The sequence below is a fragment of the Lissotriton helveticus genome, chromosome 11, assembly GCF_964261635.1.
Source record: "Lissotriton helveticus chromosome 11, aLisHel1.1, whole genome shotgun sequence".
NCBI lineage: Eukaryota > Metazoa > Chordata > Amphibia > Caudata > Salamandridae > Lissotriton > Lissotriton helveticus.
In genome coordinates this window covers 34,848,974-34,864,671 of record NC_136072.1, presented here as the reverse complement: position 1 = coordinate 34,864,671, position 15,698 = coordinate 34,848,974, and the positions used below count along the sequence as shown (strand labels likewise).

Here is a 15,698-nt window from a genome sequence, read left to right as displayed (position 1 = left end):
ACTGCTGCATGTGTTGATCAGTAGCTATATGAGTAACTATATGGGTTATTGATTAATTGCCCAAGTATTTGTATGGGAGACTGAGTGTGTGTGTGGCTGGCTGGGAGGTGTGTGACTCTGTGCAGATCAATGTGTACTTGTATCAATGATTGTATAAGAAGGTAAGTATGTGTTAGTATATGTTTGAAAATGTAAGGTGCTCTATGTTTAACTGTATAGACAAGAAAATGGAAGTGTCATTGATTCTTTACAGGACTGACTAGGTGTGTGAGTAACTCCATGGATGAGTGGCAGACTGTGAGTGTCTGTATAGGTGTATGAGTGCATATGATAGTGTTGTAAAGATGAGTGATTGTATGTATGAATGATTGTATGGGTGAATGAGTGAAGGTGTGTGTAGACGTAGGAATCAGTGAGTGCGTATGTAGTAACTAGTATTGGTGTGTCAATGGTTTAAAAAATTATACTCTGTATTTAACACTGGGTGAAACAGAGGTTATATTAAAATGTGAGGAGATGCATTGTATTTTCACATGAATGATATCATCAGTGATGTGGTCATTGATGTCAAATGAGATGTCATCAGTGATGTCATCAGTGATGTCATTTGAGATGTCATCAGTGATGTCATCAGTGATGTCACTGACCATGTCATGAATGATGTAATATGTGACATCATCAGCAGTGGATTGCGGGTGCGCGATATATAGTTAGTGCAACTAACTATATATGGAATTTCAATGGTTTTGTGTGGGTAAAATAAGGTTTTTTAAATGCTAATTCCTAGCGATATATGGTCTATAACCTATGGTTTTTTCAGTGAATTTTCAAGGTTTTGTAAATGCTAATTCCTAACTATATATGGTCTATAACCTATGGTTTTTTCAGTGAATTTTCAAGGTTTTGTAAATGCTAATTCCTAACTATATATGGTCTATAACCTATGGTTTTTTCAGTGAATTTCAATGGTTTTTTAATAGCAAATATCATAAGCTGTCGAATGTCAAGTACGTGGTAAGTAAAAACATTTTCGTGTTTATGCACACTGATCTGCTTTGAATGCTGCCCCCCCCCTCATTTCTATTAGGAGTACTCTCTCTTTGCAGATAGTGAAAGGTAGTTAACGCAGGCCTTTGCCCCCGTTGTAATACGTCGTGCCTGCTTCTCTCTCCATTTGATTAATTGTTATCCAAGCATTTACTGTTTTAGAATTGGTTCTCTTTTGTTCATTCTCTATTTACAAACAAACACAGAGTCGCAATACTCTGTTTAGTCTTTGCAGATAACGAAAAATCGTGTAAAAAAACAAAAGGAATCGAGCAAAATCAGTAGGCCACTAATGGGATCTCTTTTTGACCTCGCTAAAATAGAAACATTAAGAACAACCCCTCATGACAAATACGAAACTAGTGAGATGAACTGAACTCCACACCATGATGGCTGCAATACAGCTCGGCTCCGCCACCCACCCCGCCCAAAATAACGATAAAGAGCGGCTGCCATGATTGCTCGCGGAATGGCCACGACGGAGCTACGAAATGGTGGTGCTCTCATGCTAACGCCAGCTTCAGTCTGAAACATCCAGAAACACTGTAGACTACCAATTCGATCAGTTCCGGTAGCGCCCCAATGTAACCCGGTAGAGAAGAACTAGCCCTCCCCTCTTTGACTGATGGTTCTTGTTGCCTGTCCCTTCTGTTGTCATTTAACAGAACTATTTAGCCTGCTGAAAGGGGTTGTGTTCCGACCGCTGGTTGGTGGAGACATTTTGACTATATTCTGGACCTGTGTTGTCGCGTAATGCGTCATATGACGTGCCGCGTTAGCGCATCCGGAAGTCATCCGGGGCGCGACGCGCAGCGCATAACGTAAGCATAACAGGTCATGTGACTTGTTAATAAAACTTTTCATTGGTTCATTTTACTTTTCTTATTCTAATGATGAAAGGCTTGGTCATATGACCTAAAAATTACGCTTTTTATTACTTCCGAACATTATTTTTTCTTAAATATATGTTATAATGTTCCAGGCTAATGTACTTTCCCGGAAAATTTACAACTGTCCTGCAAGTAAAATATATTCTTTTTTCGAGAAAAAGGGCGTTTCTTCGTCCCATGACGGAGCCGTTGAGCAAAAGAGGGTCGACCTGCTGTCTTAGTCACCGATACGCCTGAATATGAGATTCTTATCGATCACTTTATGTTGCAGGAGTAGAAAACACAACAGCCCTTGACCATTTATCTTTACTGCGTTCCTGCGTATTATACCTTTTACCCTTCATGTGATTGGTCTGCTTTATTTCACTTGCCTTTTAATGATTCTAAAACAGTGACTATTATTAAAAACTTTACCAATGTATATACTACTACCATGTTTTCTTTTAAAAACCTTTATTGTGAAAATTTCATTATACAAATACGAGCCTATAACCGCGTGGGCCGGCCACGGAGCAAACTGTAATCGTATATGATGAGTAGACATTTACACTGTAGAGGAACGTAACGGGCGGGCCATTAGGTTGCAAGAACTAAGGTGTCTAACAGTTGCGGAATCGGTGGACGTACATTTTATAATTAAAATACGACAGGGCCAGTTACAATAAAATTATCTAGATATACATTTGCGGGCAAGTACCATGCGTGACGTTAATTCGAACTTTCAATAGTACAGTAATCAATAACACATCAGAACTTAATATCAATAGGGATGTCGAAATACTCAATCAATTCTCGTCCCCGCCCGCCATGTGCTTCAAAACTGCATACGTATCTCGTGATTTCAAGGTTCTGCAACCAGTACACAACAAGGAGTTACGAGTCCCATTTATTCCGGCGCCATTTTGGGCGAGGACGGGCAGGTCCAGGATATAGTCAAAATGTCTCTACCAACCATCGACTATGATGATGTTCATATGCTGTATTTATAGAGTAACACTCATCTGTCCACATGAAATTAATTTGCCACAATCTAAACATGTCATTTTAATCTTTGCAAAGTTCTTCTAAATATTTGGGACCGTTTCCCTTGCCTCTGATGCTGTCAGTGCCACTTCTTTGATGAATGTACTGGCAGGTCGGGGGTTCTCCTCCAAATCTCTCTTTTATGCAGCACTATAATTAATTGGTGCCACCTCTCCATATGACGATGCATGGTATAGTTACCATAACTATATTTTTTTTCGGTTCCTCTGGAGAGTACATCGTGGCAGATGAAGCGTATAACGTACCGGGCATTTACCTTTTTTTGCATGTAGAGGAAAGCAAAAAAAAATCGAGCGTCCGAGTTCTAAGGTGTCCCAGGGCCATTTTAGTGGACCAGGCCCAAATCCAAAGAACAGGCCGCCATTTTGAGAGTCCTGTTGCAGCCGCCTGTCGCTGTAGCATCAAGAGCGGCCAAAACTCAGCTGAATGGCAACTGAAACGGTAAAGGGGCGCCCCACTACAGCAGACGAGCCTCCACCTAGGAAGGCCCGTTCACGCCGCCTCCCCCCCCCCTTCGGGCACCCCACGCCGTTATTCGGAGCAGTATTGTAGGATGGCCACACCAGTGCAGCAACTTGCTAGACACCACCTCGGTGGTAACCGAATCTCAGCGCCTTGTGGTGTCTTCTATTCAGAAAACATTGTTGTGCTGCCTTCGACCTATTCGCCGCAAGTGCGCACGCAACTCAGCTGCATAGCTTGCTAGACACCACCTCGGTGCTAACCGAATCTCAGCGCCTTGTGGTGTCTTCTATTCCAAAAATATTGTTGCGCTGCCTTTGGCCCCATTCGCACATCGGTCCGCTACTGCCGCCATCTCACAGGCCAACGGGGCGCCCCACGCCGACTTTCAGCATTGTAGGATGGCCACACCAGTGCACCTTACTAGACACCACCTCGGTGCCATCCGGATCTTGGCATCTCAGCGCCTTGTGGTGTCTTCTATTCAGAAAATATTGTTGCGCTGCCTTTGGCCCCATTCGCACATCGGTCCACTACTGACGCCATCTCACAGGCTAATGGGGCGCCCCACGCCAAGTTTCAGCATTGTAGGATGGCCACACCAGTACAGCAACTTGCTAGACATCACCTCGGTGCCATCCGGATCTTGGCATCTCAGCGCCTTGTGGTGTCTTCTAGTCAGAAAATATTGTTGCGCTGCCTTTGGCCCCATTCGCACATCAGTCCGCTACTGACACCATCTCACAGGCCAAAAGGGCGCCCCACGCCGACTTTTACCATTGTAGGATGGCCACACCAGTGCCACAACTTGCTAGACACCACCTCGGTGCCATCCGGATGTTGGCATCTCAGAGCCTTGTGGTGTCTTCTATTCCGAAAATATTGTTGCGCTGCCTTTGGCCCCATTCGCACATCGGTCCGCTACTGACGCCATCTCACAGGCCAACGGGGCGCCCCACGCCGACTTTCAACATTGTAGGATGGCCACACCAGTGCGGCAACTTACTAGACACCACCTCGGTGCCATCCGGATCTTGGCGCGTTGTGCTGCCTTCGGCCTATTCGCACATCGGTCCGCTACTGACGCGAACTCACAGGCCAACGGGGCGCCCCACGCCGACTTTCAGCATTGTAGGATGGCCACACCAGTGCTGCAACTTGCTGGACACCACCTCGGTGCCATCCGGATCTTGGCGCGTTGTGTTGCCTTCGGCCTATTCGCACATGGGTCCGCTACTGACGCCGCCTCACGTGCCAACGTATTTTCTCCGCATTTTATACCCTATGCCGCATAACAGGTCATGTGACTTGTTTATAAAACTTTTCATTGGTTCATTTTACTTTTGGTTTCCTAATGATGGAAGGCTTGATCATATGACCTAAAAATAACACTTTTCATTGGATGAAAACTTTTTTTTTTCCCAAACGATGAAAGCCCCACCTTGTTTCTGGATGTTTCAGACTGAAGCTGGCGTCAGCATGAAAGCACCACCATCTCGTGGCTCCGTCGTGGTCATTCCGCGAGCAATCATGGCAGCCGCTCCCCACCAGAAGCCTGCAGGAGTCGGGGGCCCCCAAAACTTTTGTTGAATCCTCAATGCGGAGGGGACGCTTTCGTGAATGGGGTCCAAGACCTAGCAGACAGTCGTCCGATTTCCAAGGTATCCCAGGGCCATTTCAGTGGACCAGGCCCAAAAAGAAAAGAGCCTGCCGCCATTTTGAGAGTCCTGGGGCAGCCGCCTATCGCTGCACCGCAAGAGTGGGCGCAACTCAGCTGAATTGCGGCTTTTGACACAGTGGACCAAAAGCGGACGGAATGGCAACTGAAACGGTAAAGGGGCGCCCCACTACAACAGACGAGACTCCACCTGGAGAGGCCCGTTCACGCCGCCTCCCCCCCCCGGGGCGCCCCACGCCGTTATTCGGAGCAGCATTGTAGGATACCAAAACCAGTGCGGCAACTTACTGGACATCACCTTGGTGCCATCGTTCTGCTGCCTTGGAACTATTCGCACAACAGTTTGCTACTGATGACCCACCCCCCGCGACGCCCCACGCCGGATGCCGAAATCAGTGCGGCACCCAGGCAACATCACCTGGGTGCCGTCCAGAAATCTGGACGTTGTGCTGCGTTGGGACTATTCGCACAGCCGACCGCTACTTCGTTGTTTTTCCCTAAAAATGTTTATATGTTTTTACTGTTTTTGTTTTGTTGTATATATTTATAAGTTATTAAAGTTTTATAATCTTACTACTTTGTTGGAGTGCTATATATTTTTAATGTGACACATAATTGTAAAAACTTTGATGTACAAAGAGTCATCCCTGGAATCTTCCGCTTCAGGCTCGGTCCCCTCCCCAATCACAATACAGGATGGTTTTCAGATAGTAGGAACGCGTGTGCTGTGACGGATCTCATCGAGTGTGGGCCTTGATCTACTATAACTCCTTTGAAGAGGGGTGATTCTTTACAGCTGGGGCCATAAACTACATCTGCAGGGCTAGCTGATAGCCTAGAACCGGCCTGGACAATCGGACACAGAGGAAAAGGAGTGTCAGAGGGTGCGGTAGTGAATAGGGCGAAAGGGAGGTGTCGGGCGGGCACAGGGTGTGATTCTCAGGGAAGAGCAGCGCAGATGGGGGGAGGTTTATTACCCATGCATAAGACAGAGAGCGGGGGTGACCAGTGCCTGGGGGAGATGCTTGCGAGGGTGGGGAGCCATGCTAAGGATCGACAGCGTGCAGAGAGTGGGTCTGGTCAAGTCATCTAAAATGGCTGCTGTGCACGACAAAAGTGTGGCATTTGAAAAAAGGCAAGATGGCGCAGACAATGTTTTTCAACACTTCCTGATTTCCTTCGAATCGAACGTTAACAGACATTGGGGCATATTACCAAAGTTAAGCGATATTTATCCCTAACGATGCTTAGCAACGAATTTTTTACCGCTAAGCATCGTCAGAAATTATCGCAGATAAACCTTGCTATTATCAAGGTTTATCGCAAATGCCATAAAAAACGACCGCAATGCATTAATATCGCTGAAAACTCAGCGATATTCATGCATTACCGAGCTAATGCTCTTAGCCATGTTATCCACCTCCCATTGGATAACATGGCTAAGAACTGCTCAGGGCAGGTGGTAGCTTTTGGAGATATTCGCGCTTAGCGCGAATATCTCCAAAAGTTGGTAATAGGAGATAGCGATGTTAGCGACTGTTTCAAGTCGCTAACATCTTGGCATGCCCACTTTGCATGTCATTAGTGATAAATATCACTGACATGCAAAGTGGGGCCCAAGATGGTCGCTATCTCCTACTAGCGGTCGCTAACTGGTGTTAGCAACAGCTAGGTAATACAGAGATAATTTTATCTCCGCGAAGCGGAGCGCTGTTACAGAAATATATCTTTTTTTGAACGTTAATTTCTCAAAATCCACTGAAGCACATATATTGAGACCTAGCAAAGGCACATCGAGCTACCAGTCCCTACAATTTTGCCAAGTTTCGTGCAAATCCATTCAGCCGTTCGATTATTATTATTATTATTTTTTTTGCCCCGCGGGGCCCTTTTAAAACCTCCACATCAAACCTAGGGGGTCAGGGAGGATCTACTATGCCCCCTTATGGTCATTTGCCCCTTCGCTTTGGCCTCCTCTTGTCTCTCGATCCTACCGAGAGACAAGATGGCGGCCGCTACGGACTGTTTGGAATGTTTACAGACGCCGGAGAACCAATCAGCTTCGCTTCACAAAGCTCCGTAACGCGTAAAGTCCGCGAACCGGAGCGCTGCCTGGTCCGCTGTTACAGATATATATCTTTTTTTGAACGTTAATTTCTCAAAATCCACTGGAGCACATATATTGAGACCTAGCAAAGGCACATCGGGCTACCAGTCCCTACAATTTTGCCAAGTTTCGTGCAAATCCATTCAGCCGTTCGGGCTAAAAGTGAGGCCAACCGCCCTATGGAAAACTCAATGTTAAAAACACGTTTTGGGACCCCCCTTTTTTCTCGGCCCCCCCTTGACGAACCCCCCCAAATTTTCAGGGGCTGATCAGAAACAAAATGTTCCATTTTCCTGAAAATTTCAGCCAATTCCGTCCACAAACGCCAAAGTTATTAGACATAGAATTTTCAAAAATCCCATAGAGAAAAAATCCTAACTATATATACCTACTGGCGACCGCCAGTAGGTAATATACATATACACATATATGATCAAGGCTGCGGTGACGTAGCCGAAACGTGCCATGCTGGTGGCAATGGGGAAATAAACCACGTATACAGCAATATTATGGCGACTGAGTGGTCTGTACCTGTAGAAATTCTCGGCGATTGAGGCCGGAGCTCAGGACTTTTGGACTGTATATACACACATACACACACACACATATATATATATATATATATATATACACACACGCACACACACATGTATATATTCATATTCTTGACTTCGATATTTTTTCCTCTATATTTTGGACACACAATATTTTTGTCCTCAACATTTTGTGAAACATCCTAAGTGAACAAGGAAAGCTTTATTCCACAATATCGACTGCAGATCAAATTCATGAACATATCAACACATTCTGCCTCCTGCATTCTACACCCTGTATCAACAGTTTTAGCATCTTTGTAGAGACGTTTACTGGTCTAACTCCAGCTCTACTTATGTTGACCATGTAACTGTGTCAAAATTGATATTGTAACTCCCCACTAAGACAATTACAGAAGTATACAGATGAATATTGTTTTATCTGATATAATACTACAAATGTTTTAAAGTGCTGATAAATGAAGGAACCCACAAAGTTATTCGGTAGAGCTTGATTGGGTCAATAGAAAGCTTTTTAGCCGTTAGATAGAACACTTGCGTTGTTCATCACTTTTATTCTTGGAGAATCTCCCCCTGGACTGTTACAAATATCAACATATCTAACCAGCAGGGCAAGCCTTGCATTCATCAAAAGCTGCATGAAAATGATTAATTCCTTGTTCACAGAATTGCTGCAAGCATCCCTTTAAATGAGGTTTACCTGCATACAGCAATAACTTCCAAGCCCCTCAAGAACTGTGCATTGTAAATTCAATCATGATATCTAATGGGCTGAATTGTGTGGGTCCAGGCTCATCTCTCTTGAAGCTATCATTCAAAATACATAGTTGTCCCTTTAGCAGAAGTAGTACATGAGGAAAGTGGTTCTCCCCTACAAAGTGATGTTTGGGACAAGTAAGACACATTCATTAAAGAGTAACTCAGTTGTACATATTATTGACAATAACTTTCTGACTCTGAAAACTTTTTCCAAAACACAAAATGAGGTTACCAACCCAATCTAAATCACAATTTGGAAAGGGCTTTTGAGGGGAATTCCTTCCTAAATGCAAGTAGGTATGGTCTACTTCAAATTTTTGCAACAAAAAGTATGGTTGTAAACCACTGACCCTCTAGTTGAGTGTAAGTGATTTGTAAAGGAGAACGGGTTCCCAATCAGAGTGGCGGGGTTCAGGAGAGCATGCTGTGGTCCAGCGGAAGAGTGTCTGCTCACACTGACAATTTCAAATAGAAACCAATATTTCTTAAAGTAGCTGCGGTTCATTTCAGAAATTCAGGGGGCCTCATTTTTCAGGCCGTGCGTCACTTTTACGCCGCCGGTGCGTCACTTTTTGTGACGCACCAGCAGCGTAAATAATGTGCCTTGTTGCACCATATTTAAAAAGTGACGCATCTAGGTAGATGCGTCACTTTGTAAACCACTGCGCCACATTATACCTGCGCAATGTATAATGTATGCAGGGGGGGGCGTTCTGACGCAAGAAAGGGTCATAGAAGTGACGCAGTGAAATCTATAAGATTTCACTGCACCACTTCTAGGACACAAATGCGTCAATTTCTTACGCCTGCCTCACAGCAGGCGTGAGACTGACGCAGGTCCTTTCACATGGGGCTTGCCCCATGTGAAAGGACACATTGCTGGAGTTGCGTCACTTTTGTGACACACTCCAGCAATGCGTCACTTTTTGCTCCATACAGATACATCAGAAATACTGACGTATCTGTAACTCCTTGCGATATGATGCGTCATACTGTAAATATGATGCATCATTGGTGTCGCAAGGAGGGCGCAGTGAAAAGTGACGCATCGCTGTTTTCACGCAGCGATGCGTCACTTTTCATAAATGAGGCCCAGGATGTTTTAAAAAAAGTTTATTGATTTGGAAAGAAAAGAGTGGCGTGTGGTCTGCTGTTCCTGACAGTTCACTATCCCTGTGATTGGAACCAATTGCAGGGGATTGCTAATTACCTGGGGCGGTTCCTCCATTTGAGCGGAGGAGCGTCGCCTTACAAGTCCCTGAGCTGAAAAATAAAAAGGCAATAAAGTTAATTTATTACCATTTTTATTATTCAGCAACCCATCCTGAACTGAGAATCAGGAGGGGGAAGGGCCAGCATTGCAGAGTGGCAGCAGCAGCACTATGCATTTTAAAAGGCGCTGGTCTCTTTGACAAGCCATCTTGAGAGGGCCAGACAGACATGCGCATTTTAAAGTTCTCTACCCCAGCTGTCTCTAGGTTAGAGAAAGGACAGGCCTCCAGGTCTCTTAGGAGTGCCTGCAAAGGCTGCTCTTTCCAATACCGGCGCTGCTTTAATGCTGGGAAAGCAGCGCCAGGCTTGGGTAATGCAGGTTCCTGCATCGGGAGCTTCAGCGAGGAGACAAAACACACGGGGAGGTAAGTATTTTTTATGAATATTTTTTTATTGTGCCCCAAAAGCCACACCACCCTTGTTGCAAGCCAGCCGCCACTGCAAATTACAACCTACTTAAGTAATAATATTTAGGCAGATTGTACTCCAATCCCCCACAATTCTTTACTTTTGACCAAAAGATCCAAAAATAAAATATTGGTTGCAAAACGGTGTGCGGTATGCAATCACTTTTTGCAACTAGAAGGTTACCACATCAGCCACTTGTGGAAGTCTGCTAAAATAAGGTAGGGTGGTTTGTTCTCATGTCAGCAAGAACAAAGGGGCATATTACCAAGCAATAGCGATAATTATCGCTATTGCTTGGTTGGAGACAAAATTTTACCGCAGAGCTGCGGCGATTTTTACCGCAGATAAACCTTGGTATTACCAAGGTTTATCGCAAATGCGATAAAAAACGGCCGCAATGCATGAATATCACTGAAAAGTCAGCGATATTCATGCATTACCGAGCTAATGCTCTTAGCCATGTTATCCACCTCCCATTGGATAACATGGGTAAGAACTGCTCAGTGCAGGTGTTAGCTTTTGGAGATATTCGCGCTTAGCGCGAATATCTCCAAAAGTTGGTAATAGGAGATAGCGATGTTAGCGACTCTTTCCAGACGCAAACATCTTGGCACGCCCACTTTGCATGTCATTAGTGATAAATATCACTGACATGCAAAGCGGGGCCCAAGATGGTCGCTATCTCCTACTAGCTGTCGCTAACTGGTGTTAGCGTCAGCTAGGTAATAGGGAGATAATTTTATCTCCACTTTCTTGGCTTTTGAAGCCAAAAAAGCGGAGATAAACCCCCTTGATAATATGCCCCAAAGTTTTTCAGAGTAATGCTGCTGCTGAAGAGAAAGTTTTGTTTTGTGCTTATTATACAAACTGGTTTCTGGTGGTAGTAATATATGACAAAAAGTAAAATTTTCCAATATATTTTTGTGTGGCATTTTGTTAGCTTTTCTGTTTTTTGTGATGCTGTGTTTTTTGCTGCATTATAGCAATGTGGGGAATGTATTATGCTGTGGGAGCTTCCTATTTATTGTGTTGTGCCCTGTTAGTCTGTGCTATTAAGTTGATTTGTGAATGTTATGGTGTTATGTTTTATGAGTGACAGAAGTGATAGGCAAAGAAAACAAGGGGTAAATGGCAGGAAATTTGAAAAAAGTTGTGGACAAATTTTAAATGAAGGTAAATAATGAAACAGCAGATAAACCTAGACGGTTTTGCCATTAACAGTGGTAAATACAAAGCAGATATAGTAAATGAGAGAGAAAAATGTGGATGTTTTAATTTAAAAAAGATTCTATTGGCAGATTTTAATTTTCCAACTCCATTTTTCCTCATACAGTTTCCGCCAGACCAGCTTCTACAAAAAAACTTTGACTGGTAAGAAGATATTCAGGGATTTTATTGTCTGTGTCAATCAGTCAATAAAAATACTTTATTTTGGTCGAATAACCATAAAAGATCAATATGCAGTACAAAACAATACATGGTAAAAATAAATAAAAATACCTAATAAAATACATATATTACAAAACAGAAGAAGAATTATCGAGGATTAAGCTAATATCAAATGAAAGTCCACCCACATTATCAATCCATCCTCCTTCGAGCATGCAAAACCAATCGCATCAAAAACCTCTAAAAAAAATAAAAGTGGGCCAAAAAAGGTCTGTTGTGCTGTCTAGGTTCTCCAGCCAGCAGGAGATTACATGAGCCCTAGTATCTTCTATATATCTCTATCAGCTGGTTCTAAGAACTGAAACATAATAAAACTATCACTACCTCATAAAAGCACAGTAGATGTCAAAATTTGGGGACCAAAATAGAAGCATTGTACATACAGGGTAATCACAAAAGCACAAATTCACCTGATGGATTTTAATCTCCTGACCACTGTCTGTGTCATAGACCATCTCAGTACCTATGGAATGAGAAAGGGTGTGTATACTGCACACCCATGTATGTGCAGTACTGAGACCTTATTTAGCTTGAAGATTTAATTGCTATCAGAGCACCCCCAACCACTGAGTTTCAGCTACAGGTCTCCAGTTGAAACATAATCCAGGTAGACACATGTGGTTGAGATCTTAGAATTGAGGATACAGTCTAACATCAAAATATGTCTATTAGAGTATAGGATCTGCAACCTGCAATGCTAATTTCATAAAAGCCACATTCCAGAATGTTTAAGTTTATGAAGCACACAACATCCTATTACAGAATCAGCTTCTTGAAAGAGTCTGGTAGGTACATTATTGAGGTGACCCTGTGCATTAAGCTCCTTACTTCAGTGAAGTCAGATGCACCATTAGGGACAGCGTTAGCCTTCAGCGGGGTTAGATTTACTATTCCTACTTACGTTAGCACAACAGTATGAAAAGTGTTGGACTTTTGGTGGGTCACAGTTATTATTCCCACTACAGACAGTGCAACAGTAGGGAGAGTGTTCGACTAAAGAGCGGTTAGATATAATATTCTTGCTCCAGTCAACACAACATAGGAAATGTGTTAGTCTTTGGAGGGGTTAGATTTACAATTCCTACTAAAGTCAGTGCAATATTAGGAAAGGTGTTGGACTTCGGAGGGTTTACATTTGCTATTACCAATCCAGTCTAAGTAACAATAGGAAATGTATTGGACTTTGGAGGGGTTAGATTTACTATTCCTACTTTAATCCAAGCAACAGTAGGGTAAGTATGGGCGTATTTGGCGGATTCGCGGTCCGCGAATTCGCGCGAAATGCCATTTTGTGACACGTGCCGAAAGGCGCCGAGGTCCCTCGAGTGAGCTGTCCATCATAGTGAGGAAAGGGCGGGAAGACGTTGCATACCCTAGTGTGTTTGTGGCGGGACAAACAGGAGGGGCTTCTATGCGAGTTCACATATCTCTTGTTTATAACGGGTCAGAGACCGATTAGAGCAGCAGATGAGAAGGAAGCAGCCTCCTGGTCACAGCAGTACACGGGGATTGCGCTAGAGAAACTCGTGGATGCAAAGACCTCCATCAAGGATTACATCCAATTGTAGGCGGTAGATATGGGGAGGATGCACACCTGCCTAGCCTCGACCGTGCTCACTAGTTGTTTGGGAGCCGAGGTCCCTCGAGTGAGCTGTCCATCATAGTAAGGAAAGGGCGGGTAAACGTTGCATACCCTAGTGTGTGTGTGGCGGGGCCAAATGGGTGGGGCTTCCATGCGAGTTCACATGCCTCTTGTAAGGGTCAGAGACCGATCAGAGCAGAGATGAGAAGGAAGCAGCCTCCTGGTCACAGCAGTACACAGGGATTGTGCTAGAGAAACTCGTGGATGCAAAGATCTCCATCAAGGATTACATCCAATTGTAGGGGGTAGATATGGGGAGGAAGCACACCTGCCTAGCCTCGACTGTGCTCACCAGCTGATTAGAATGCGTGACTGAATTTGAGCTTCAACTCGGGCACCTGCTTTATTTATATCTGTAAGTGCTTCCTGTTGAGGTTTAATTTTTGTGACAGGAGCATCGTGCCAGAATGAATCCTGCCTGCATAAATTTATCCATGAAGATGCCACCCTCTACTGCAAACAAAAAAAATGCACAAAAAAAATAAAAATCCGCTCGCGAGCGGATTTGCGGATTTTCGGCAAAAGTTTTGGACTTTTGGTGGGTCACATTTATTATTCCCACTACAGACAGTGCAACAGTAGGGAGAGTGTTCGACTGAAGAGGGGTTAGATATAATATTCTTGCTCCAGTCAACACAACATAGGAAATGTCTTAGTCTTTGGAGGGGTTAGATTTACAATTCCTACTATAGTCAGTGAAACAATAGGAAAGGTGTTGGACTTTGGAGGGTTTAAATTTGCTATTACCAATCCAGTCTAAGCAACAAGTATTGGACTTTGGAGGAGCTAGATTTACTATTCCTACTTCAATCCAAGCAACAGTAGGGTAAGTATGGGCGAACTTGGTGTATTCGCGGTCCGTGAATTCGCCCAAAATGCCAAAAAAATCCGCGAACTCGCAGATTTTTTTGCCATTTTGTGACACGTGTCTGTAACTTTGCCACCGCGCCGAAAGGCACCGAGGTCCCTCGAGTGAGCTGTCCATCATAGTGAGGAAAGGGCGGGAAGACGTTGCATACCCTAGTGTGTGTGTGGCGGGGCCAAACGGGCGGGGCTTCTATGCGAGTTCACATGCCTCTTGTTTATAAAGGGTCAGAGACCGATTAGAGCAGCAGATGAGGAGAAAGCAGCCTCCTGGTCACAGGAAATACATGTGCTATCAAATGTGTAAAAATATGACTACAAAACTTTATTAACTTACACTATTCCGAAGTAAATAAATATTTATGATTTTTCTTAACAAAGAACATAAAATGACATATAATTATATAGTCTTCACTGACTACAGAAAATAACACAACAATGAAAAATTATCAATCATTTATTTAAGTTCAAATAATACATAAAAAAATAGGTAAAAAATATCATCTCACAGACACTTGCCATTGAATAAATTCGTTTTTTGAACAAATAATGCACTTTAAAGCAAATCTTATGGTTTTAATCTCCAATAAATAAATTACATATAAATATAAAATAATGTAAACATGCAATCTATTTTTATTTTCGAAGCAACTACTTGCCTGCAAAATTAACACAGCATTAAAAAATAAATGATGAATAGACACATAAAAACTAAAAAACATATTGAATAAATAACACATTACAAAATGTAAACAATAAATAATACATTAACCCCTCCCATGCTCATGACGAGCTGAGCTCGTCATGAGCCACAGCGCTCCGGTGCTCATGACAAGCTCAGCTTGTCATGGCCCATGGAACGCTCGCATGCGGGGATAATTCCCCTGCTGTGCTGAGCGTTCCACGGCAGGTAAAGCACCTGTGACGAGCTGAGTTCGAAATGAGCATGCGGGCGCCGTGCCTCATGACGAGCTCAGCTCGTCATGAGCATGCGGGCGCCGTGCGCGCCCCCCTAACCCCCAGCACAGCGGGAAAATAACCCCCGCAGCGAAGGGATTAAGTAAAGTAGATAATTAAACAACAAGTCAAAATAATATTTTTTTTAAAACACATTTAATTAAAATACATTTACTTTGATTCAACTACCCACCCTATTCCCCTACAGACGTGGCAACTCACAACTAAATAGAACTTGAATAAGTTAGTATTAAACAAACTATTTCCATAATTAGTACTCATTTAAACAATTAATTACCAATTACAAACTAATTAACTAACTAATTAACAAACATTTATACATTTTATAACTTAATTAACTTTCCCCCTATACTCTACAAACCCATTAAGCTGCTACTAAAATATATACCTTACTTTAACTAATATTAAAACTAAATACAAAAGTACAATTATATTTTAAATTCAAAATATAACTTAGCTCTTACAAATGTGCATGATTAATAATCAATTAATGAATTATTAAAGAATATAAAATAAATTAATAACAAATGAAGCATGTTTCCAA

At 43.1% G+C, this 15,698-nt stretch overlaps 1 protein-coding gene across 1 annotated transcript in view; it reads left to right on the top strand.

Moving 5' to 3' along the window:
- Nucleotides 1-15,698, top strand: part of LOC144792151 (uncharacterized) — a 426,357-nt gene that overhangs the window by 404,364 nt on the left and 6,295 nt on the right. The window contains exon 24 of the mRNA XM_078667032.1: nucleotides 11,555-11,592. Within this exon, the coding sequence (XP_078523158.1) occupies nucleotides 11,555-11,592 (38 nt within the window). The remainder of the gene's footprint in view (nucleotides 1-11,554; nucleotides 11,593-15,698) is intronic.